A 25,847-nucleotide genomic window follows, 5' to 3' on the forward strand; every position below is an offset into this window, starting at 1 on the left:
CATGGGAAATGTGCCCGGTGAAGATGTCTATGTGAGGAGGGGCTTTCTGGCCTCTGAAACTGCACCATGGCACACCCCTCAGCGGCTCGGGAACAGCACACACTCACTGCAGGTAAAGGCTATTGGGGGTCGTCTTGCAAACCCAGACCTACAAACATCTAGAAAGCAGTGCAGACCCCCATAAGGCCATCTGCTGAACTCCAAAAGGCTTACCTGGGTCCAGGTGTGTGAAAGAGCCCACCACAAAGTCCAGCGTGGACACGGCCAGCAGGAGCAGCAGCAGCAGCTGGAGGCGGATTATCCATTTGACACCTGCTAGGTTAATCCCCAGCAAGGCCAGAAGCACCGCAACTGAAATTCCTCGCACGGCCCAGAGATTCCTGAGGCTCAGCAGATCGGAGATGGATTCAGCGAAGCCAGTGATATACATGGCACCTGCAACACACTGACAGGCAATTCGAGGTAGGAAGAGTCAGCAAGAGAAAAAAGCAGCAGGGCTGCCCGGCACCGAGGACCCTGCTCACCTTCGGAATTCAACACCCAGGAACCATCATGGGTGTTAAATGAGCCCTTCCTGCTCAGGAGTCCTGCCTGGGGCCCTCTTTCTTCTCGTCTACATCTCTCCCACCATCCAGAGGGGAGAATGATTGTCGGTGGTAACTAAGATGAAAAGGTTATGGAAGGAAGAAGATGGGATTCTGGGCCAAAGAGACCTATAGAGGCCCCTGTGAAGAATTAAATAGAGAACAGGAGCACAAAGGGGGAGTCCCATCTCAAAGCCTTAGAAGGGCACTGAAGCAAACCTCAGTTTTTTCTCTATTTCTTTGCATGTCACTATTATTATTATTTTTGTGTGTGTGTGGTACGCGGGCCTCTCACTGTTGTGGCCTCTCCCGTTGCGGAGCACAGGCTCCGGATGCACAGGCTCAGCGGCCATGGCTCACGGGCCCAGCCACTCCGCAGCATGTGGGATCTTCCCGGACCGGGGCACGAACCCGTGTCCCCTGCATCGGCAGGCGGACTCTCAACCACTGCACCACCAGGGAAGTCCTATTTTTTAAATTACCTAAAACTCAGAAATAAGAAAAAAAAAAAAAAAGTGGGCAGCACGTCCTTCCAATGTCATATGGAACAAAGGCTACCCAAGGACTATCTAAGTGAATGTACTTAGTTCTACTCACTGTTTACTACTGCTTAAATGTATCAAATGTCCCAGACTTAGTGAAGTTATATGTTAACTTATGGATTTTTTTCTTCCTGCAGAGATGTACAGAACTCCTGCCTGGTGGAACAGACAACACAAAAGATGAGGGTTTGTGGTCCTGTAAGACATTAACTGGTTTTGTATCTAACCTAGCAATCTTATCCTTATATTTATTTATGAAATTGCTGAACTAGGAATTTATGGATTTGATCTGTATCCATCGAGGGTCCATACCTCACTTCTCAACCTTAACATCTTACTGGCTCCTCCACTAATTAATGAGCTAAATAAACCCTTTGGCACATGTTTATTTTATATTTGCCTGAGAGTCATGATGCTACCTCTTAAAAAACCTGAAACATAATTTCAAATAAATATTTGAAAATAACACCAGCCTCATTTTCCATAGTTCCTCAGCCCCCTTCTCTTATCGGGTTGGTCCCTTTACCCTTCCCCAGGGCCAGCAGGGCACTCTCATCACTGTCGCTCTGCATTTGTTGCTCTCTCAGGAAACAAACTCTAGTCAAACCACAGTCAAGTTCCTCCTTTTCCATGAAGCCTTTCCTCATCCCCTGTTTTTGAATAAATACTATGCTTACTGCTGGTACCTTGCAATTAATTATCTGGCTCTGTATTCTATTATTATTCCATGCATATAAGTTTGTCCCCCCCCACACACACCAAGAACGCAAACATCTTTAAAAAAATTTTATGCTGATTGCGCCTTCTAAAATCCCCTGCATTTGCTAACTACGTTGCAAACAATCTATAAATACTTTATGATATGTTGACTGTATGAAAAATGCTCCGGGAAGCAGACACCATTAAGTTCTAGTCCGTTAATATAAAGACAAGAAGGCTTATACAATTTCTGTGTTTGAGGGGAGCTCACCAAGGAGGCTCCATTCTTCACTGAGATCGGCTCACTTTGCAGTTATAGACATAACATCATTGTCGGTATTCCCCAAATTTAGAGTAGGCATTTCTGTCTGTATTTGGGTGAGGGGGGGAAGCCCAATAAATGTAGGGGAGGGCTTCCCTGGTGGCGCAGTGGTTGAGGGTCCGCCTGCCGAGGCAGGGGACACGGGTTCGTGCCCTGGTCCGGGAGGATCCCACCTTCTGCGGAGCGGCTGGGCCCGTGAGCCATGGCCGCTGAGCCTGCACGTCTGGCGCCTGTGCTCCGCAACGGGAGAGGCCACAACAGTGAGAGGCCTGCGTACCGCAAAAAAATAAAAAAATGTAGTACTGATTATCGTTTGTACAGGCATCACTTTCCCAGGTGTCTGAGGTCTCTCACATGCAGAGGGTGATGCCAGAACTTGAATATGACTGTTTGCACCTGGAGCTTCCAAACCGATTACTGTAGTAACCCCAGTAGCGCCCCTCTCTCAGGTTTGTACCTAAAATCACTTTTTAGCCCAAAGATGCCAGTAACAAAAAAAGTAAAAGCTCTGGAGGATATGTGACAAGAGCACAGTGGACAGAAGCATAGCCTATGAAACCAAACTACCTAAGGCCAAATGCTGTGGCTCCCAGCCTTAGCTGTGTGACTTGGGAAAGTGTTTCAACCTCTCTGTGGCTCATGTCTGCCTCTGTGAAACACAGATAATAATAGTACTTACTTCAAAAGGTTGTTGTGAGGAATAGAGAGCCCAGAAATAAACCCACACACCTACATTCAATTAACCTTCAACAAAGGAGGCAAAAATATACAAGGGGAAAAAGGACACTCTCTTCAGCAAGTGGTGTTGGGAAAGATGGACAGCCACATGTAAAGCCATGAAGTTAGAACCCCTCTCACCTTACACAAAAATAAACTCAAAATGGCTTAAAGACTTAAACATAAGACATGATACCATAAGACTCCTAGAAGAGATCATAGATGAAACGTTCTCTGACATAAATCATACAAATGTTTTCTTAGGTCAGTATCCCAAGGCAACAGAAATAAAAACAAAAATAAACAAACAGGACCTAATCAAACTTACAAGCTTTTGCACAGCGAAGGAAACTATAAGCAAAATGAAAAGACAACCTACGGAATGGGAAAAAATATTTGCAAACAATGCGACCAACAAGGGCTTAATTTCCAAAATATAGAAACAGCTCATACAACTCAACAACAAAAAAAACAAACAATGCAATCGAAAAATGGGCAGAAGACCTAAACAGACATTTCTCCAAAAAAGATATATAAATAGCCAATAAGCACATGAAAAGATGCTCAAATCACTAATTATTAGAGAAATGCAAACCAAAACTACAATGAAGTACCACCTCACAATGGTCAGAATGGTCTTCATTAAAAACTCTACAAATAACATGTGCTAGAGAGGATGTGGAGAAAAGGGAAACCTCCTACACTTGGTGGGAATATAAGTTGATGTAGCCACTATGGAAAACAGTATGGAGGATCCTCGGAAAACTAAAAACAGAATTACCATATGATCCAGCAATCCCACTCCTGGGCATATACCCAGACAAAACTCTAATGCAAAAAGATATATGCACCCCTATGTTCACAGCAGCACTATTCACAATAGCCAAGACATGGAAACAACCTAAATGTCCATCAACACATGAATGGATAAAGAAGACATGGTACATATATACAATGGAATACTACTCAGCCATAAAAAAGAATGAAATAATGCCATCTACAGCAACATGGATGGACTTAGAGGTTACCATACTAAGAGAAGTAAGTCAGAAAGAGAAAGACAAATAATATCACTTATATGTACAATCTCAAATATGACACAAATGAATCTATCTATGAAATAGAAACAGACTCACAGACATAGAGAACAGACTTGTGGTTGCCAAGGGGGAGGTGATTGAGGGAGGGATGGAGTGGGAGGCTGGGGTTAGCAGATGTAAGCTATAATATACAGAATGGATAAAGGTCCTACTGTATAGCACAAAGAACTAAACTCAATATCCTATGATAAACCATAATGGAAAAGAATATTAAAAAAAAAAGAATGGATGTGTATATGTGTGTATACACACACACACACCTGAATCATTCTGCTGTACAGCAGAAATTAACACACTATTGTAAATCAACTATACTTCAATTAAAAAAAAAGATAATTTAAATAGCAACAAAAAGAAGAAGAAGAAGAAGAAACCACCTTTAAAAAAAAAAAGGTTATTGTGAGGATTAAATGAGATAATTCGTGTAAAGTCCTAGAACAATACCTGGCTCATAGTTAGAGTTGGAGAAATAATAGCTATTGGCATTATCATTATTACTTTATTATTAGCTACTGATGTAAAGGAAACAGTAGTTAGCCATGAATTTCATAAAAATACTTTGTTAATGCTAAATAAATGATGGTAATGTCACTGGAAATTTGCAACGTAAGTTGTAAGTCAGGATTCTTTAAACTGAAGAGACTTACTTTTAAGGGAAAGCTATAACAGCCCAAAATTAAACCACCTTTTCAAAATCTAAGGATTTGGGGGTAAGAGGTAAGGGTAATTATGGAATGTAGGTAAGTAAAAGTATCATAGAGATTTTATATTTGGTATGTGGAGGAGCTAACAAGTAATGTTTTTGTTTGGGAAGTATAGAAAAAGTATAATTATAGCTTCTAAAAGTAGATAATAACTACCCACAGAATGAAAAGCATAGTATCAATAGAACTTCCAAATCAACAAGGGGGAAAATACAACAGAAATAAATTTGAGCCACGTTGGCAAAATATGGACAAATTTTTAAAATTTCAAATTATCTAGAAAGTAATAAAAAGGATTGATTCTAAAACTTGGGAAGCACATTAATCCTGCATTCAGAAGGGGAAAAAAGTATAATTCTAAATGTTTATATTAGTTTTAAAATGCAGAAAAATACATGAACAAAGTATTAAGTGACTTTAAAAATCATTATAAATAAAAAGACAGTAGGAAGAAGTATTTAATAAAAGGATATATGAAATTAATGAAATGAAAGAAAAATATGAAAGGATATAAAGAACAAAAGCTGATATTTTTTTGAGATCAATAAAATACATAGACACCTGGCAACCTGATTAAGAGGAAAAGAGAAAGAGCAAAATTACAGACTTTTAGAAATGAGAAAAGGAATAAAACTACTCTTACATAAGAGAGTAAAAAAATGAATAGAGAAAGAATGTGTCACGAATTAACGTACAGCCATATTATACAATACTAAGCAACTACTTTAAAAGCATGGATTCAAAGCATTGACCTAGAAGAATGTCTATGACTTACTGTTCAGTGATAAATAAAAGTCATGGAATAGAGTATGAAATTTGTCCCCATTTTTTTAAAAACAAGCAAGCACTTCAAAAATCCATAAATTCATGTAGATGAGCACAGGGAAAGGTGCTGAAGAGGATGCTAGGTGTTCACACTGGTTAGTGCAGGAGGGGAGGGAAACTACGTTTTCTTTAAATTATCTCTGATATGCTGCTAACTGGCTACAATGAACATCATTTTGTAATTGTAAAGCAATTTTATAAAGGAAAATAGAAACAAACATATTGAGAGTATTATTCTGTTTATGCAAAAACTGTATCTGGGCACACAGAGCACAGTGCATCTAGGATGCAAGGCTCCCCAACAGCTGGCTCTCAGCCAGTGAGCTCGGGCCTGGCCTGGGCTCCGGCCTGCCCTCGGGAGAGGTGTGGACAACAGCGGCTGCCAGCCCTTCCCCAGAGCAATCCAACCACCCCAGACATGGTCTCCCTTCCAACCATGAAGCTCCTCTTCACTAGAAAACGTCCCTTTCGATTTGTTTAATGCATAAACCTCCCCAGAATTTATTATATTAAAAAAATTTTTTTATCTGCTCTTAAAGTTTATAATCACAGGCATTCGTTTTTCTCTTTCGTCCTCTACAGAGAACTTCTAACCCTCTGCCACAGGAAGCAAGGGGTGTCACCTGCTATATTTTCAGGGTGTAACGCCTCCCTTCCAGGGCCTCTGTTTTTAAAAAATTGCATTTTCACAATCACAGGCAATTTTCTTTCCATCTTTGGGTACCTACCTAGAAAGCCAGAGTTGTCCCTCCACACCCCTTCCCTTCTCACACAAAATCCCTAGTTTAAAGTTTGAATTGGTTGGCTGTATGTCCTACATATGTGTTCCCTCCCACAATGCAAACCCCAGGTCCCTGAAAGTTTTCCAGTCCTCCACTGTTTTTACAGAGTCTAGCGAAGAGCAGGTAAGCCATGAATAAATGCTTTTAGACAGGACAGTGCAAGCTGAAGCTGGCTATTCTGGTGTCCAGGGTAAGCAGCCCCAAAGAAGTGCTCAGGTGAGTGGGGCAGGGAGTGAGGAGAGACCCCAGTTCATCGCCTCCTCCACTGGCCCAGGGGTCTGACCCCACACTACAGGCCCCACACCAACGTCTCAGAGAGATGAATGGGGAAGGGTTTGGGAGGATGCAAGGAAATGGAAAGATTTTGTAAGCTTTAAAAATCATTATTTTAGGGTTTCCCTGGTGGCGTAGTGGTTGAGAGTCCGCCTGCCGATGCAGGGGACACAGATTCGTGCCCCGGTCTGGGAGGATCCCACATGCCGCGGAGCGGCTGGGCCCGTGAGCCATGGCCGCTGGGCCTGCGCGTCCGGAGCCTGTGCTCCACAACGGGAGAGGCCACAGCGGTGAAAGGCCCGCGTACCGTGGAAAGGAAAAAAAAAAAATCATTACTTTAAGCGTCTGTATCTCCTAAACGTCGATGCTCTGGGGCAAGGGCCGGCAAACTTTGGCCCTCTGACCAAATCCTGCTGCCACCTGCTTTGGGCATAAGTTTGACTGGCACACAGCCATGCCCGCTTCAAACTGTCTATGGCTGCTTTCACACTTACACAGCAGAGTTGAGTCACTGTGACAGAGACCTATGACACCCTCACAAAAAACTAAAACATTTACTATCTAGCCCTCTATAGAAGTTTGCTGACCCTGCTCCGGGGCACAACAGGCCATCTCCTCTGGCAATTACTAAAGACACATGAGTGCATGCATGCCCTGGGATGAGGGAATTAGGGGTAATAAGAAACAGGAATAAGGACCCTCAGAAAACCCAACCACATCCTGGAAGAAAAAGATCTCAAATCAATGACATAACCTTCCACCTTAAGGAACTGGAAAAAGAAGAGTGAACTAAACCCACAGCAAGCAGAAGGAAGGAAATAATAGAGATTGGAGCAGAAATAAATGAAATAGAGGTCAGAAAAAGAATAGAGAAAAGCAACAAAACCAAAAATTGCTTCTTTGCAGACAAACCTTTAACTAGACTGAGTAAGAAAAAAAGAGAGAAGACTCGAATGATTAAAATCAGGAATGAAAGGGAGGCCATTGCTACCAATCTTACAAAAACAAAAAAAAGATTATAAGGGAATCTGTGAATGATTATATGCCAAAACCTTAGATAACCCAGATAAAATGGACTAATTGCTACAAAGACACAACCTACCAAAACTCAAGAAGAAACAGAAAATCGGAATACGCCTATATAAGTAAAGAGACTGAATTAGTAATCAAGAGACTTCCTGCAAAGAAAAGCCCAGGACCATATGGTTTCACCACCAAACTCTACCAAACGTTTAAAGAAGAATTAACACCAATCCTTCACAAACTCTTCCCAAAAATAGAAGAGGAGGGAACACCTCCCAACTCATTCTGTGAGGCCAGCATGAACATGACACCAAAACTAGACAAAGATATCACGAGAAAGCTACAGACCAACATCCCTCATAATATATAGGCAAAAATCCTCAACAAAATACTAGCCAACTGAATCTAGCAACATACAAAAAGGATTAGCAGCCACACCCTGATTAGAAAGTCCACCCAGCTCAGCTGCAGAAGAAGCAGAGGCATGGAGAGGACCCTGACCAGAGGGGCACCAATGTTTCTGGCTTTTCTTAGTAAGAAGTTTTTTGATTACTAATTCAATCTCTTTACTTATGTCGGCGCATTCTGATTTTCTGTTTCTTCTTGAGTTTTGGTAGCTTGTGTCTTTCTTTGTGAGCACCTTTCCTCCAAGTCACCTCACATACAGGAGGCTTCCTCTCTCTGGGAGGTGGGGAGGCCCAAACCTCAGCGCTGGTCCCCTGTCTGTGGTATCTGCTTCAAGAGTGGAGCTTTTTGTCTACCCAGAGAGCAGGGAAAGTGAGGACTGCTGTTTGTCCATCTTGCAGACTGCTTGGCTATAAAATAGCAGAGAAGTAAAAAAAAAAAAAAAAAAAAAAATCGATATACAAATCCCCAGGGTAATAAAGTAAACTGACAGTTTATTACTCACTTCCAAACTCCCATGCTTAAAGATCTTTCTCCATAAAGGCAAGTGGTTTTTAAGAGTGCACTGACCATGTGTCTGCCTTCCACACATCTCCCCTACACACACACACACATACACACACACACAGCTTTGTGCTGTTGGAGAATCAGATGTATTTTTGCTACAATACCCTGCCCCTGCTGCTTTAAAAATAAAAGAAACAGACCGACACTTTCTTTGAGGAGACTCTTGTACTCTTACTCAGACAGATTCTTTTAACTGTTTTCTCAGCCACCCACCACCCTTTGCACCATCATTAAAGCCTTTTTCAGTCCAAGAAGTGCTTACAAAGAGCTGCTTCTTAAGGTCCGCATTTGCTTCCTCAGCATTAGGTCACCGTCCCTGTGTTTTAGCTAAACACGCTTCAGTACTTCTCCCTACTCAGTGGTTTTCCAAGGGCCTCCGTCCACATTAGTATTCTCCTTCTCAGACACAGCATCCACACAGGGGCTTTCAGCCTCCCTGTTCAGGCCATCAAGCTATCAATGCGCCTAGAGCTCCGGTTCATTTGAGAACAGCCTGCTTCTAAGGAAGTCCTTGGCACAGGCAAAATGTCCCCTTTTCAGTGTAAAAGTGCCCCCGGGACCGGGCCACCCAGCTGCCACCCCGGCTCCGGCCACTGCTGTGCACTCCCCTCCCTAGAACAGTCTGTAAGGATGGTCCCAGCCCAGACCCAGCTCCCTGGTGGAAGCAGGACTCCAGAGGCAAAGGGGGTGGAAAGGACGGAGCCCTGGACTAAGGGTCAGGGCCCTGGACTATGAGCTTGTTTCCACTATGAGCTCCCCGCAACTGCCCACTTGCCTGTCACCAGGTCAGAGGGGAACGTGGATGAGAAGAAGGTGGCAGAAAGCAAGGCAAGGTAAGCGATTCCATTGGCCAGTGGCCTCACCTGTCCAAGCACGTACAGCAGCCCGATGGCGCCTCCGGTCTGCCCGCCGAGGACCGCCGCGATCATGGAGTAGACGCCACCGGTGCCCACGTCGCAATGCTCCCCAACCCCGATGCCGGACAGCACTGTGACCAGCGCCACCAGGGCGACGAAGGACACCAGAAACACACCCACGAGCACTCCCGTGTTTCCCTGCGGCGGAAGAGCAAGGAGCCAGGTCAGCGTTAGGGCACGGAGGGAGCGCTGCCCACCGCTCCCACGCCCCCGGGGGTGGGCCCGCTGGAAAAGGACAAAGGGCCACAGGAGTAAGGCCTGGAAGGGATTCCAGATGAATGTAGTGTCCCTGCAGCAAACTCGTAAGAGACTTCCCAGCGCCGACAATGTCAAGTCGAAGCCATGCCATACCCTCTTGAAGCCCCTCCTGGTCTCTCCCCTCTCCACCTCCCCAGGCCCCCTCATCCCTCTGCCGACAGCCCTCCCTCAGACGCACGCGGCGCCCCAGCGCGAAGTCACGTGCCCCCTTGCCCCCCCCACACACACACCCATGCGGACCCCCTGCCGGGAATGCCTTTCTGCCCGTTCCTCTTCCTTGGCAGGTTCGCTCCAACGCATCCCTCAAGACAGGGGTTAGAGTTTCCTCCTGCAGGAAGCCATCCCTGGGAGCCTTCCTCTGGCTCCAGTAGTACCCAGGACTCAGTGCTTATCACAGCACTTATCACACTGAGTCTTGTTCCAAAGCCCGTCTCTACCTCTGGGCTGCCAAGAGAGCAGGATTAGGTTTGGGCTTTTTTCCCTTGCTTTCCCCATTTCTCTTTCATTTGTGTGCACAGCACTCTTGCCGCCCATACTGCATCTACTCTCTTCTCGCACTTCTGACATTTAAAAATGCTTATCACCTGCAAGTTATTTGAACGTTTAGAAGCTCACTGCATTGAAAATTTGGTTTATTTATATGAAAAACCTTTTATAAATGAGTAGAGAAGCATGGGGAGGGGAGAGAAAAAGAGGTAAATATTTTATTTCTATTTTGACATCTATTGATATTTAGATGGAGGCTGGAGAATGAAGTGGGATTATTGTATTTGTTAATCTGTTGGATTTTCAGCTGAGAGTAATGCCATACCAAGCAAAATTATGATTCTGTTGATAGAGAAGGGGAAAAACTGGATCTAAAGTTCGCCACGGTAGACTATATGGTACCTAAAGAATTAGGTTATATTCAGTTATGCTTTATTCAGTTACTTACTTTGCTGTTCTTATATTTTTAATGAACTTATATAATTACTATTTTCTTCCTTTGTTCGTGCTTTTAAATTGTCTACATGGGATAATTTTTAAAAGTCTGTACCAGTCTTTAAGTTTTCATACCAAAATTGCCACTTCAACGTTTTCCAAATTATAAATATGCTGCCAAATTATTCTTTAGAATTAATATTTTCTATTTAAAAATGACTTGGGCATGACCTCTACTTATTTTAATTTTATGCTATCCTCTAGAAGCTCTACCTTATTTTTGGCATTTCACATTTACCTTTCTTTCCACGTTCAAATATGATTTTTCAGGTAAAACTAATGTCAGAATTGAAAAGGAGAGATCATTTTAGGACAAAAGGATGTATTTGTGTGGTAGCAGCCTCAAAGATGGTCCCAGTGGTCCCCACCTCCTGGCATTCGTGCCCTTGTGTGATCTGCTCCCCTTGAGCGGGGGCTGGATGGAGTGACTCACTTTTAATGAGCAGAGCCCCGCAGAAGTGATGGGATGTCACTTTTGAGATGAGCGTATGAGAAGACCGTGGCTTTCATCTTGGGCACTTGCTCCCTCCCTCTCTCTTAGGTTGCTGGCCCTGGGGGAAGCCAGCTGCAGTTACTGAGGCAACCCTATGAAGAGGCCCACGTGACAAAGCCTGACAACAACCTCACAAGCGAGCCTGGAAACAGACCCTCTGCCAGGGGAGCCTTCCGATGAGAGTGCAGCCCTGACTGACAGCTTGGCTGCAACCCCATGAGAAACCCTGAGCCAGAGGCACCCAGCTAAGCTGCTCCTGGATCCCTGAACCACAGTAACGACAAGATAACACATATTTGTTGCTTTAAGCCGCTAAGTGTTGGGATAATTTGTTGTGCAGCAATAAATAATTAACACAACTTGTACTTCACTTTGGGGACGGGACTGACACTTCTGGATAGCCATTTCTCAAAAACGTCACCCAGCGAGAGGGTTAAGAGGAGGCCCTAAGATTTAAGAAGAGAAATAGAGAGAGCTTACCCCTCTCTCCTTCCACCGTTCCATAAGCAGCCCCTGCGTGAGGCAGAGCCCAGGGGCCCAGGCTGTCAGTGCCAGGCCTTCCTCTGCCACAGCAGTCAGGTTGCTGGGCCTCCCCTGGACACAGGCTGGAGAGGTGCTGGGCAGTGGGGTGGCGTCCGGGAAGGGGAAAAATCGGAGGTTGATCCCAGAAGCCTGAGAATGGCATCTGAGCTGGAGGATTTGTGTTTTTGGAAGTGGGGGCCCCTGTAAGTTTGGGAGGAGTATGAGAGACACCCACACCAGAGAGGTTGCTAACCTTGCTCTAAGCTTTCCACACATTAATAAAGAAAACTTTCAGACCCATCCTGGCTATGGCTAAGGCTGAACCCTGAGCTAAGGGCCTGGGTACAGAGTAGAGCGAGAGCTGAGGAAGGTGTGGCCTCAACCAGGCCTCCTAAGAGGACTAAGAAGCCCATACACCCCACAACAGTGAAGCTTCATCCCCTGGAATTTGCAGACGTGATGGTTAACTTTATGTGCCAACTTGGCTAGATTACGGTGACCAGTTGTTTAGTCAAATACTAGTCTAGAAGTTGCTGTAAATGTATTTTTAAGATGGGATTAACATGTACAATCAGCTGACTTTTTTTTTTTATCTTTTGGCCACGCCACGTGGCATGGGGGATCTTAGTTCCCTGACCAGGGATGGAACCCGCAGCCCCTGCATTGGAAGCGCAGAGTCTTAACCGCTGGACCGCCAGGGAAGTCCCACAATCAGCTGACTTTAAGTAAAGGAAATTATCCTCCATAATGTGGGTGGTTCTCATGCAATCAGTTGAAGGCCTTAAAAGCAAAGACTGAGGCTTCCCGAAGAAGAAGGAATTTGGTCTCCAGACTGCAACATAGTAGTTCTGCCTGAGTTTCTAGGTTTTGGACTCAAAAAACTGCAACATCTATTCCTACCTGCATCTCACTTATCCTACAGATTTGGGACTTGCCAGCCCCCAAAATCATAGAGCCAATTTCTTACCATAAACACATACCCCTCTCTCTCTCTGCCTCCATGAGATGATAGAAAATATATACAGCCGTCCCTAGGTATCCACAGGGGATTAATTCCGGGACTGGTCTTGGATACCAAAATCTGCGGATGCTCAAGTCCCATTGTCAGCTCTTCCTACCTGCAGTTTCCCTTCCACAGATTCAACCAACCGTGGACCGTGCAGTACTGTATTATTTATTGAAAAAAACCTGAGCATAAGTGGACCGTGCAGTTCAAACCCATGTTGTTCAAGGGTCAACTTGGTCTCTGCACCTGGTTCCTGGCACAGAGCTCCTGAAACCTTGTCATTTCTTAAGTGACAAGAGCACTAGAAGCATCTCTTGTTCTAACATTTGTCTTTGACCCCATCCCTGACACGGGGCTCCTAAAACCCTTGTAAATTCCTAAGCGATTAAAAACGCAAGGAGCATTTTTTGTTCTAACGAGGTCGCTGTCAGTGGGCTGCTGGATGGGGGCTGGTCACCAGAAAGACCAAGCCGCGATTAGAAGCTTGGAGTTTTCACCAGCACCACCCTCAACACACATATACACACTTCTCTAGAGAGGGGAGAGGGGCTAGAAATGGAGTTAATAATTGATCATGTGTGATGAAGCTGCTATAAAAATCCCCAAAGAATGGGGTTGGAAAGCCTCCAGGTGGGTGAACATAGCCACATACCAGGAGAGTGATGCACCCCAACTCCACGGGGACAGAAGTTCCTGCTCTCGGGACCCTTGCAGACCTTGCCCTAGGTATCCTTCATCTGTCTTGATCATAATCCTTTAATAAGCTAATAAACATAAATAAGTGTTTCCCTGCTGCTCTAGCAAATTAATGGAATCTGGGGGGGGGCGTGGGTCGTGGGAATGGGGGGGTTTGTGGGAACCCCGGATGCACAGCCTCGGTCAGAAGCATAGGTGACAACCTGGACTTGTGATTGGCAGCTGAAGTGGGTGGGGGCAGCCTTGTGGGATGGAGCCCTTAACCTGTGGGATCTGATGCTCTCTCCAGGTAGTGTCAGAATTGAGTTACAGTGTAGGACACTCAGCTGGTGCCACAGAATTGCTTGATGTGGGGAGAAATCTGGTGACCAGCAGTGTCAAGTGAAGTGTTCCTTGTGAAAGTAAGGAGAAAGGCACGGAGGAGAACCGTAGGTTTTTACAATTTCTTCTCCCTCTCCCTTCCCCTCCCCTCCCCTCCCCTCCCCTCCCCCTCCCCCTCCCCCTCTCCAGGCAGGGCATCAGCCGAGTTAAAGGACACCGGGAAAGCTGGAGACAGTCACAAACTGGAGGCAAACTTGCCATCAGCCTGCTCTCTCTGACCCACCTCTAGTCCCACCCACAATGTGCCCTGACTTCCGTGCTCATATTCCTGTAGGTAAATCCATGGTGAGGCTTCCACAGGAACCTCTGTCTGAGGCCCAGGTTCTCAGGATTCTCATTTAAAAAGCAATACTAGCTACTCCATGTACTTGACCTTGTTCTGTGCTTCTGGAGCATCAGTGCTTCAGGAATCTGTTGACTACACTGTGGAATACCCAAGGGTGACAGAGCTTTCCATGCCCTAGGCCCACAGGAGGCTGCAGGGCCACCAGCTCATCACTCACCACCAGCCAGCCAGTCCTCAAGAAAAGGACAACCCCAAAAATGTTGATCATGCAGGACGTGAACACACCATCCCAGGTCCCGAACAGCACTGGTTCCCATATGAACAGCTGGATCTTCCACCAGGGCTGGGGCTGGGCCAGAGCCTCCTGAAAACAGGGCACACAGGAGTCAGCTCAGCAGCAGTGGGGAGGGCTGGAGCGGGGAGGGAATGGAGGTGGGTGCTGGGAGAACTCAGCTTTAAAGCTCTCCTGTTGGGCCATGCCCTGCAGGCCTGTGCGCATAGCAATTCCTGCGCCCTTTGCAGCGCAGACAAGCTGTTCAGCAAACTCGGTTCCCTTTCCTTCCGGCCACTCGGGAGACTGCATTTCCCAGTCTCTTTACAGGCGGTGTGGCCACGTGACTGAGTTCCAGCCACTGGGATGCGGGTGAGCGCGGGATGCTGGGCTCCAGCTCTGACATCGGTCAGGAGCTCTGGGTGACACCATCCTCCCTTTCAGTCTCTCCCTTCCTGGTGGGAAGAGTAGCTTCCAGCAGTTACTAATCTTTGGGGAACCTCCCTTTACTTACCTTTTTCTCCTCTGACCCTTCTAACACTTCTGTAATGAACTCTATGTATTAAATTCCCTCTGTTGAAAACATCTAGGGCAGTTTCTGTGTTCCTGACTGAACCCTGGCTGGAACGGTGATCCCTAAGTGCCCTTCCATCCCATACCCCAGGATCCCACGGCATCATCTGGCAGTCGTCTAGAATCACAGGCTAACAAGTGGTGAAACAGATGCTTTCCTCGTTTTTCCAATTCAAAAAAAACAAAGGCACTTACAGTACACTCATACAGAAGCTCTTCACTAAAAAGACTAAACCTTATGGAAATACTAAAACGGTCTTAAACAAAATCAGTAGCCACTCATACGATGAACTGCTCCTGCACAGGTTTAGTAATTAACCTAAATTCAGACATCACTGGACTCTTCCAATGGCCTCAAACTACTGCAGCAGTGATGAAGTGATTCTCACCTGGGGGCGGGGAAGGGAGGCACCCAACTAAGACCCACCGTGTGCACTAAGTCTAACTGGTGCGCGTATGTGATCTATAACCTCAGGGAGATAGCAGAGAAGTCAAGGGACAGGGGACATCTAAGGTCCAGAGTCAGGGGCAGAGGCCCTGAACAGCTGAGAACAATGGGTGCACTCATGATCTAGGACCAAGGCCAAAGGCCAACTATGCTCAGTCAAAACGAAAGGAGAGGATCCCAGCTTCCCCCCTTGTATCGTACACCTACAGGTGAAAAAAGGGCCTCAAGAAATCATCAGGGCCATCAGTGAAGCCACGCAGGACAGATGGGCCGGGGGGCTCCTGACACCAGCTGAAACACCTTTCATCTCTGTATATCTCTGTGCATCTGTCTTTTGCAAACCACTAATGAGGAATCTCCTGAAAGTCAATAAACATGAGAACAGTGATCTTGGCTAAGAGCAAAGGCCCTGCCAACCTATGCTTATCTTTGAACAAATGGTACCAAGGGACTTTGTGGTAAGTAAGATTGTTTTCTAGGATCCTAATCTCAAAACTCAGGACCTGGCCCAACTTCCCATCTCTGCTTGTGTTCGCTTCCTACCATGGCTTGTTACAGGGCTACTATTTATTAGAAACAGTCATAACAATAGCAACTATCAGCAACAAAGGGTAATAATTTAGGGAGTGCTTTCAGCTTCCACATCAATTCCCCACTTTGGTGCTCAGGTCACCCCGGGAGCGAGGCAGGGAGAGGGCCCCTGTCTACAGCCAGCCGAGGAAAGCAAGCCCTGGAGAAGAGCCACAACCAGCCTAGGTCCACAGTTGGGGTTTGAATTCCCCAACCCAGACTGTAAAACCTGCACCACAGGTCACAGGCCCTTTTCTCTCCTAAATGTCAATGTTTCAGGTGCAGTTTCTAACATCCTGGATTTCGCTTAATTGTGAGTACCTCTGCTTTACCCTTAAAATTCCTGTTGTGATTTTAGAAACTGTATTCCTCTGTCATCACAGCCTTCATATCTCCCCTGTAAAACCTGCTTTGTTTATTTACCTAATGGGGGTATGAAAAGCTTTTCAGTCCCTGGATCTCACTGGACTAAATCAGCCTTAAAGGTGCGTCACAGATGAACGAGGCCGAAACTTTAGGAGACTCTTTACCCTGAGAATAAAGGTGTAAGCGAAGGTATACATGGTTTGAAATGGGTTTGGTGCCCAAGTCATGACAGTTTATTTCAGGACATTTAGAGGAGTGCACATACCTTTTCTTACCAAGTGACACAAGAACACAACTAAGTCTCCCCAAACCCTGCTCATCTGATACTGGCAAGAAACACCTAAGTTTGACCCAAGGTTGGGGCCCTGATGTTTTGAGAGAGAGAGAGAGACATAAGCCAATGAGAGAAAAGGAAGAAGAAACAAAAGCACCAAAAAGGGGAGCCAGGATGAGATGGAGAACCCTAGAAGAAAATGACAAATAGGTACTCGGGAGACCCCAAGGGACAATTCCCAGTCCCCCACCCCACCCCCCGCAGACATGCTGCCACCAACATCAATACAGAACGCCAGCCCGGGGCCCATGCTTGTCACCTCTCCCTGGCCCACCACACCCTCCAGCCTCCCCACTTTCAGGACGCCCTCAGCCTTCTGCACTGCCCCAGGGTTGGTCTTGTGGAGAGTACCGGCCCGACAGGCAGCTCAAACCAGCTCCCTTGCATAGTAACTACCATCGGGCCGGCTCAATTCTGACACCAGTGCCAGTGGGGGGCGGTTTCTCCTACACCAAGCAATTCTCTGACACCAGTGGTGTCCCATAGTTCAAGACAACTCCGACACTGCCCGCCCAGAGACAGTGCCATCCCACAGTCAAGGGCTCAGTCCTACCAGACTGCCCCTCAGATGCCAATCCCAAGTCCACGTTGTCACTCTGCTTCTGACCCACGGGCTACTGATCAGAGGTTCCCACCACCCCCGTCTTGGGTTCAGTTAATTTGCTAGAGCGGCTCAGAACTCAGACAAACATTTTACTTACTAGATTACCAGCTTATTATGAAAGGATATGACTCAGAAGCCACTAGATGAGGGGGTTTAGGGAAAGGCTTGAGGTCCATGCCCTCTCCCAGTGCAGCACTCTCCCACCATCTCCACGTGGTCACCAACCCAGAAGCTCTCCAAACCCTCTTTATTGGGTTTTTCTGGAGGCTTCATCACATAGGCATGACTGATTAAATCACTGGTCATTGGTGACTGATTTAACCTCCAGCTCCTTTCCCCTACCCTGAAAGTTCCAACCCTCTGATCACATGGCTGCTTCCTCTGTAACCAGCCTCCATCCTAGGTGATTCTAAAAGTCACCTCGCTAATATAAACCCAGTGGTATCTGAAGGCATTTGCTATGAATATCAAGACACCTTATCACTTTTATCACTTAGGAAATTCCAAGGGTTTTAGGAGCTCTGTGCCAAATATCTATTTATTATAAATCACAGTATCACAACTGGCTACTCCCCAACCCTGCTGTCTGTCTGTCCTGCCAGCTCTCTCCGACCCCTTCAGCTCTTGCGCAGAGAGGCTGCAGGCAGAGCCATGTCTGCAGCATAAGCAGACATCCAATAGGAGGACAGAATACCAGCTTCTCCCGCCCACTCAGGGACCGCATGCCAAACCCCCTCCTTTATGGGAGGGTAAGGAAGCTCATCTCGTCTCATATATGCCCTCCCACAAAGGCCGTGGCTCACAGACTCTCCCTTTGTGCCTCTCCCTAGTCATTTCTGTTGCCCAGGGAGAGGGAGGTGGAATAGCTGGGGTGACAGGGGGTGATAGTTGGGCCAGTTCTGGGCTATCTTGTGCTTGGTACCAACTGTTGATAACTCTCTTAGAACCTCATTGTCTTCAGATTTGGGCCCCAGTCATCAATTCCAAAATAACAAGAGTCTCATTCAACACTCCACGACAGACATGACAGGTTGCGGGGACAGGCAGGTGGCCATAGGATGTGTGCTGTGCCCAGTATGGAGGCTACTGGGAAGCAGGGGTGGAAACTAAGAAAGAAGAGACAGAAAAGTGAGGGCCAAAGCAATCCCTCGGAAAGGGGACCACAAACATCCTCAAGGGGCAGGTTCCTCTCTTTCCTGAGGACCCTCAGGTTGGCAGGGACAACTTGGCAGGTTCCAGGGCACAGAGGCTTGGAGTCTGGCCACGGGTGATTGCACCTGTGCGCTGCTCGTTGCTAGGGCTTTCCTTCCCAACCTCCCAGAACAAGGAGCCAGGCCCTCTAAGCCCAGGACTGCATCCCACACTGGAGACACCACGGCCACCTGGTGGGTGTTTTATTTCAGAGGTAGAAGTCTTTCTCCCATGAGAATCTTCACACGCGAGCAGGGCATCTAGAAAGACAGGGAAATCACACCTGAAATGTGTCCAGAGTGGGAAACACGTGACTTCCTGCATCCAGCAAGTGGAGCTGAGGAAGACAGAGAAAAGCTCTGCTACAGGCAATGATGCGAGCTCCCACCCAGGAGCCTCTTGTCTCAAACAGCCACCGCCCTCCCACAGGCCACCCTCCAGGCCTTACTGAACACATCTGAAATGTGAGAAAACACGTATTCTCTCTCCTGGCAGCTGGAGGAAAGGAGACTGGTAAGAAACTCTGCTTCTCCTCACTTGGGTCAGGAGCGGATCAGAGCAAGACATAGCCTGCCCCTTCCTCCCAAAGACTGGCTCTACCTGGAGCACGCACACATGCTCCAGCAGCTTGCTTTCTGAAAGCTAATTATTTAATTATTACTCGCACATCAGAGAATATCCCAAGCTGCTGCTGAACTGTGACGCACTGAGCAGAGTGGGTGCCACATTCCTTTCCTCTGGCTCTGAACAGGCACCACAAGCTGCAGCTGGGCAGGGGGGCAGCAGGGCTCCACGGGCCAGCAGCCACCTGTGGTACCTGCATCCGATGCAAGTAGCTACACACCTGCCTCAAGGTGGGCTGCGCAGTTTAGATGAGGTGATAATCGTGAAAGTTTTTTTGGTTAGCGTGAAGCACATCAGGCAGTTTTAAATGGGGGTGAGGATTTCTTCAGGAAAGTTGGGAGGAAAGGAAAGAAGAGGGGTCTTACTGACTGTGCAACTTCTATCTGCCCTGGTACCTCGTCCTCATGTTTCAGGTGAATCCTTGCTCTACAGTTCAGCCTGAAATCTGCCTCTCTCCAACCCCTGCCCAGTCCCAGCGCTGGGGCAGCCGGCCCCTTCTGTATTGTACTAGGAGTTCGAGAACGGGTGTCCGATGAGCGCTCTGCTACCCTGACTGAAGCTGGTAATGGGAACTGCTCCGCAGGACCCACATGGAGTGGCCAAAGCCTGACTTCCCTGGATTCGAATCTGGGCAGCACGCTTGGTCAGCACTGATTTAGGCACTCCTAGAAATGTGAGATCTTCGTGGCTGTGAGGATCTCTTCTGCACAGAACAGGTTCAAAAGCCAGTGTCTCCGTAACAGTAGTTCCCGGTGCTTGATCTGTGGCTCTTCCATCTCGTGCATCCCGGTCCAAGGCCGGGAATCTCCCAAGGCACAACCTGGTCAAGCAACCACACAGGCCCAGGAGCGGCAAGACCCGCGGACGCTGTGACAGCGCTGATGTTGGTGGGGCCGCTGCCCGAGCTCTGCCTCTCAGAGCTATACAGCAGCTCATTCCCCACAGAGCGGCCACCTCTGTGCTCAGAATGAAGAACCCAAAGACACAATGCTCTGGGCACCTGACAGCACCCCGCAGATCTAAATTCCCACAGCAGCGATGCCATGGCCACCTAAACAAGAGCTTCCCCTTCCCTTCCCAGCCTCCTTGGCAAAAGGACAGAGCCCTCCTGCGAGACTCAGGCTGCCACTAGACAGTCTACCTCAGTTTAACATCAGGAGGAGAAACACAGACCCTAATGCCCTCCCCCAGTAACAGGCAAACCAGCTAAAAATCAACTGCAATAGATGTATTTTTCTAGGTGCTTCAGTGGATCAGACAATACTATACCCATTTAAGGATTCTTATGTACTAAGTACTTTTGACGTTTGGAATCACATCAATGTTTTATATACTCAAAATTAAACCAAATCAAATCGACAGGATGAGAGAGAAGAATTAAAACAGAATGCAAAGAGAAACAAATTAACCTAACTATAATTCTAATGAATAATATAACCACACCGAAAGTGGAAAAAACTGAGCAGAGTTAACTTTTGTTTTTGCGGTACGTGGGCCTCTCACTGTTGTGGCCTCTCCCGTTGCGGAGCACAGGCTCCGGACGCACAGGCTCAGCGGCCATGGCTCACGGGCCCAGCCGCTCCGCGGCATGTGGGATCTTCCCGGACCGGGGCACGAACCCGTGTCCCCTGCATCGGCAGGCGGACTCTCAACCACTGCGCCACCAGGGAAGCCCCAGAGTTAACTTTTGAACATAGTACTTTGACTATGTGCTCTCAGTCTAAAGACAAATAACTAACTACAAACTAATACAAATTCTAGATAGAAAGTTTGTTTTTTGCAGGGGTAGGAGTTACCACTCCTGAATCTACTTTCCGTGAATTGCAGGACTAAGCAAATAAGTAAATATACCGACTGGGAGTCAAGTTTCTCACTGTTGGAGAAGGCAGTTAAAATTAAGAAAAGAGGAAAGAAGAATGAACCCTGGTGTGATAAATTAGAATTAGAGGTATCAGTTTGAATTTATAGTTTTTAATATATAGAGATAGACATATCTATACATATCTATATATCTATATCTATAAATATATATCTGTCTACTTAAAGGGTCTGTGAGTCAAGACACCCCAGTAGCAATGAACATACCTAGCGCCCAGATCTTGGTCTCTAAATACCATTTCTCACTTTAAGGAGCCAGAGCTCTTTGGAGAAATAGCTGATTCAGGGCTGGGGCAGAAAAAGTACAAAATAAGCCTACAATATTTTGTGCCAGAAAGTAAGGAAGGGCTCCTAAAAATGGTGAGGATGTGTCATAAGGACATAGAAGCCAGCTTGAAGGGGCACCCACTGGCCAAATCTGGAACAATTTGAACATCAAAATCAATAATAATTGCAATAGAATACACATGGAAAAAATAAGAATCTGAGTCCATACAGATATAAGCAAATGAATAAATTAAAGTAAGAGGAAGGAGGGAAAATTCTTCTTTATAGAAGACCAAGTAATATATGTAGAAGAAATGATGATGTTAGAAAATCACCATTCTGCAACCATCACAGTAATAACTGAGTCTGCCAAGAATCATCAATGTTTGCTAAAGCTAATGGGTAGAAAACTGATGAGGAACTGGATATTTCCATAGTCTCAAAGTATCCCCAACAAATTATTTATTAGTTACAAAGGGAAAATTAGTAACTTTAGAGTGGATTAACCTAGTGGGCACCAACTTAAATAAGTAACCAAAGTTAACATTACCAATAATGGGACAAGTGGAAACCCTGTACCTCCCTCCTGATATGATGCCTGGAAAAGAACACAATATCATTCTATGGGTTCCTGCCAAAAATGAAAAACCTGAATCTAATCATGAGAGTTCATGTCCCAAACTCAGAAATATTCTACAAAAAAAACTAGCCTGTGTTTTGCAAAAAAATGTCAAGATCGCGAAAGACAAAGAAAGGCTAAGGAACCATTCCAGATTAAACGAGACTAGAGAGGTGTGATGACTAAATGCACTGCGTGATGCTGGATTGGCTCCCAGTCCGGGAGAAAAAGCTACAGGATATAAGTGAGATAACTGGCAAAAGTGGACTGTGAAACTGTGGATTAGATAATAGGATTTATCAATGTTAAATGTCTTGTTTTTTTTTTTTTTTTAGCATTCCATAGTCCAGCCATCCAGGCATGGACTATGGTTATTTTATTTTATTTTATTTGACCACACCAAGCAGCTTGTGGGATCTTAGTTCCCTGACAAGGGGTTGAACCCAGGCCCTTGACCATGAAAGTGTGGAGTCCTACCCACTGGACCAGGGAGTTCCCTAAGGGTCTTGATCTTGATAAATATAATGTGGTTAGGTAAAAGAAAAGTCCTATTCTCAGGAAATAGACAATGAAGTATTTATGGATAAGGGGACATGATGTCTACAAATTAGTTCCAAATGGTTCAGGAAAAAAATATATATAATCGAATATAATAGGTATTAAAATATATATTATATATATGGAATAGAAATATATGTATAGAGAGAGAGAGCGCACACAAATAATAAAGCAAAAGGACAAAATGTTAATAACTGGCAAATCTGAGTCAAGAGTATATGGTGGTTGTTTGTACTGCCGCGACTTTCTACAAGTGTGAAATGTTATCAAAACGTCAAAAGTTTAAAAATAAATAAATAGTAAAAGCAATTTTTATTTTTTAAAAGAAGCCCAGACATATTTAAAGAACAGCTTGTTCACTCTTGTACCTCTAGTGCCTAACATGGAACAGATACTTACTAAATGTGTTAGTTAAATGAATGAATGAATGAATACAATGTGCTTTAGAGAGTGACATTAGACACCTCTTTTAAGGTAGCAGAATATGCACTTTCCTACCTTCCAAATTACCATGACAATGACAGAAAAGATGTGTTGTTTTCTTTGAAAGTATGAAACTATAGTTATAACTAGAAAGGGAAAAAACCAAGTGCTACTAGCAGATCAGACATTTGGAGAAATTCCTGCAGATGGGCTTGGAGGGGCAAAAAAAAAGCAAGTGATAGAGCAGCCCAGGGCAGCCAAGAGAAGAGCTGCCTTCCAAGGCACCTGAGAAGTTCCAAGTTCAGAACCAGCAAATGCTAGGAGAAGACATAGGCCACAGCAATCACTGGGCATAACATTATCTTGGAGGCTTTATCATGTAGATGGAAGTAACATATATAGCATAAAAGACTGGATGGCAGGGTTGGTAAACGCGCCTATGTGATTGTCAAGTTCCTGCATTTTACACTGAAGTGGTACAATATTAACTCTAAACAAACTGAAAATTCTTAAATGTATATTTTTCTTTTTTTTTCTCTCTCTTTTCTTTTTCCCTTTTTTGCAGTATGTGGGCCTCTCACTGTTGTGGCCTCTCCCGTTGCGGAGCACAGGCTCCAGATGCGCAGGCTCAACGGCCATGGCTCACGGGCCCAGCCGCTCTGCGGCATGTGGGATCTTCCCGGACCGGGGCACGAACCCGTGTCCCCTGCCTCGGCAGGCGGACTCTCAACCACTGTGCCACCAGGGAAGCCCTAAATGTATATTTAATCTTTAGAGCAGCCATTCTCAAACTTTTTGATCTCCAGACCCCTTTACATTCTTAAAAATTACTGAGGATCCCAAAGAGCTTTTGTTTATGCGTGCTACAACTATCAGTATTCACCATATTAGAAACTTAAAGGGAGATATTTTCAAATACTTATTAATCATTTAAACATAATAATAATAAACCCATTATCTGTTAAAATAAGTAACATGTTTGCATGAAAAATAACTACTTTCCCAAACAAAAATATTCAGTGAAAAGAGATGCCTTGTTATACATTTTGCAGATCATTTTAATGTCTGGCTTGATAGAATACAGCTGGATTCCCATATCTACTTCTGCATCCAATCTGTTGTAAAATGTTGTTTTTTAAATACATGAAAACAATTTGGCCTTCCGTACTTCTACAGTTAGAAAAGGAAAGAGTAATTTACTACCACTATTCCATATATGAAAAAAATTCCTGTCACCCAAAAGATAAGAGAATTATACTCAAAAAAAGGTGACATGGGATATAAGAAACAGCAGTAGCTGCATATGAACCAGAAGAATTAAAGGGAACTTGAAAAAAATTAAGACTCCATAGCTCAGAAGCAGCAAAGCCTTAACAACTTATGCTTGTGTTTTCTTCTCCATGAGTCTAATAACATCATTTGGTTATTCAGTTAAACACACACATATACATCTTACTATTGTAAATTTATAGTACTATTTATAGGTGTAAAATTTTTATAACCAACTATAACAAACATGGAAATACTCATTACAATTACAGAAAAATATATAAATTTTATAAACCTTGACAATGTAAAAATAATAATCCAACTAACAAAAAATTCAAAATGAAATGAGAGAAATGGAAGGAAGAGTAAATGTGCCAATGTCCTCTTTTTTCATATCAGGATGCAATAAGTAAACTGATAATAAATTGATAACTTAGTCTAGAAATTGAGGTATAAATAAATTATTTAAAGTTATAATGATAACCACTAGGGAAAATGAAAACCAGAAACCATTAGTGACTGTCTCTGGGGAATGGTGGTGAAGGAACAGAGGAAGAAGGCTTTTAATTTTATATAATTCTCTCGTTTAAAAAAATTTTTTTACTGCATGCATGTAGTACGTGTATAATAAAAATAGGAACATCTTTATTTGAAGAAAAATTTACCACTTTATTAGAAGTATTTGAAAAATAAAATGCTGACTTCAAGTTAGTAATATATTTATAACTCAACTTCATTTTATGCAGTGGATGGATGTGATTTGAATCACATTTTAAATGTACTGGAAATATAGTCTACTTAAAAATAGAGAAGTCTCTGGTAAAATTAATGTCTGTCCCTAACATTTGTGTATCTTTTTTAAAAATTAGAATTTGCCTTTGCTTTGTGTTGTTGTTTTTTGGTTTTGGGGTTTGTTTATATGTTGGTTTTTTTTTTTTTCTACTGATAATTGCCTAAAATAAAAAGGGAAAGCTACTCAAAATGAGTCACAGCTTTCTGTTTTAAGTTCTATAAACACTGGGATTCACTTTAGAGCAAATTTATCACCTGGACCAGACATAACTATTTTTGGCTAAATGAGGGTCACTAGGCTACCATGGCTTCAAATTAATCAGTGAGCCTGCGCTCTAGAGCCCACGAGCCACAACTACTGAGCCCGTGTGCCACAAGCCCGAGCCCCTAGAGCCCATGCTCCACAGCAAGAGAAGCCACCACAATGAGAAGCCCATGCACCTCAACGAAGAGTAGTCCCTGCTTGCCGCAACTAGAGAAAGCCTGCGCGCAGCAACGAAAACCCAAACAGCCAAAAATAAATAAATAAAATAAATAAATTTTTAAAAATTAAAAAAAAGAATCCGCCTGACAATGCAAGGTACATGGGTTTGAGCCCTCGTCTGGGAAGATCCCACATGCCGTGGAGAAACTAAGCCCGTGCACCACAACTACTGAGCCAGCGTGCCACAAATACTGAAGCCTGCGCGCCTAGAGCCCATGCTCCGCAACAAGAGAAGCCACCGCAATGAGAAGCCCATGCACCACAATGAAGAGTAGCCCATGCACCACAATGAAGAGTAGCCCCCGCTCTCTGCAACTAGAGAAAGCCTGTGTGCAGCAACAAAGACCCAACGCAGCCAAAAATATCAATCAATCAATCAATCAATCTTATGGATCAGGGAAGAGACGAACCTTCCCAGGGCTAAGCAGTTCTTATAGATAGGAAACAGCTGGCGAGGAGCATGTCTCTCGTATGCAAACTTACCAATTCTGAG

At 45.0% G+C, this 25,847-nt stretch overlaps 1 protein-coding gene across 1 annotated transcript in view; it reads right to left on the reverse strand.

Annotated features, from left to right (window-relative positions):
- SLC12A8 (solute carrier family 12 member 8) overlaps positions 1 to 25,847 on the reverse strand; it is a gene marked incomplete at both ends in the record, with an annotated part of 130,044 nt that overhangs the window by 97,527 nt on the left and 6,670 nt on the right. Inside the window, 3 exons of the mRNA XM_082839603.1 lie at positions 214 to 445; positions 9,407 to 9,598; positions 14,301 to 14,447. Coding sequence (XP_082695729.1) covers positions 214 to 445; positions 9,407 to 9,598; positions 14,301 to 14,447 — 571 coding nt within the window. The remainder of the gene's footprint in view (positions 1 to 213; positions 446 to 9,406; positions 9,599 to 14,300; positions 14,448 to 25,847) is intronic.

The sequence above is a fragment of the Leucopleurus acutus genome (assembly GCF_964270905.1).
Source record: "Leucopleurus acutus genome assembly, chromosome: 5".
NCBI lineage: Eukaryota > Metazoa > Chordata > Mammalia > Artiodactyla > Delphinidae > Leucopleurus > Leucopleurus acutus.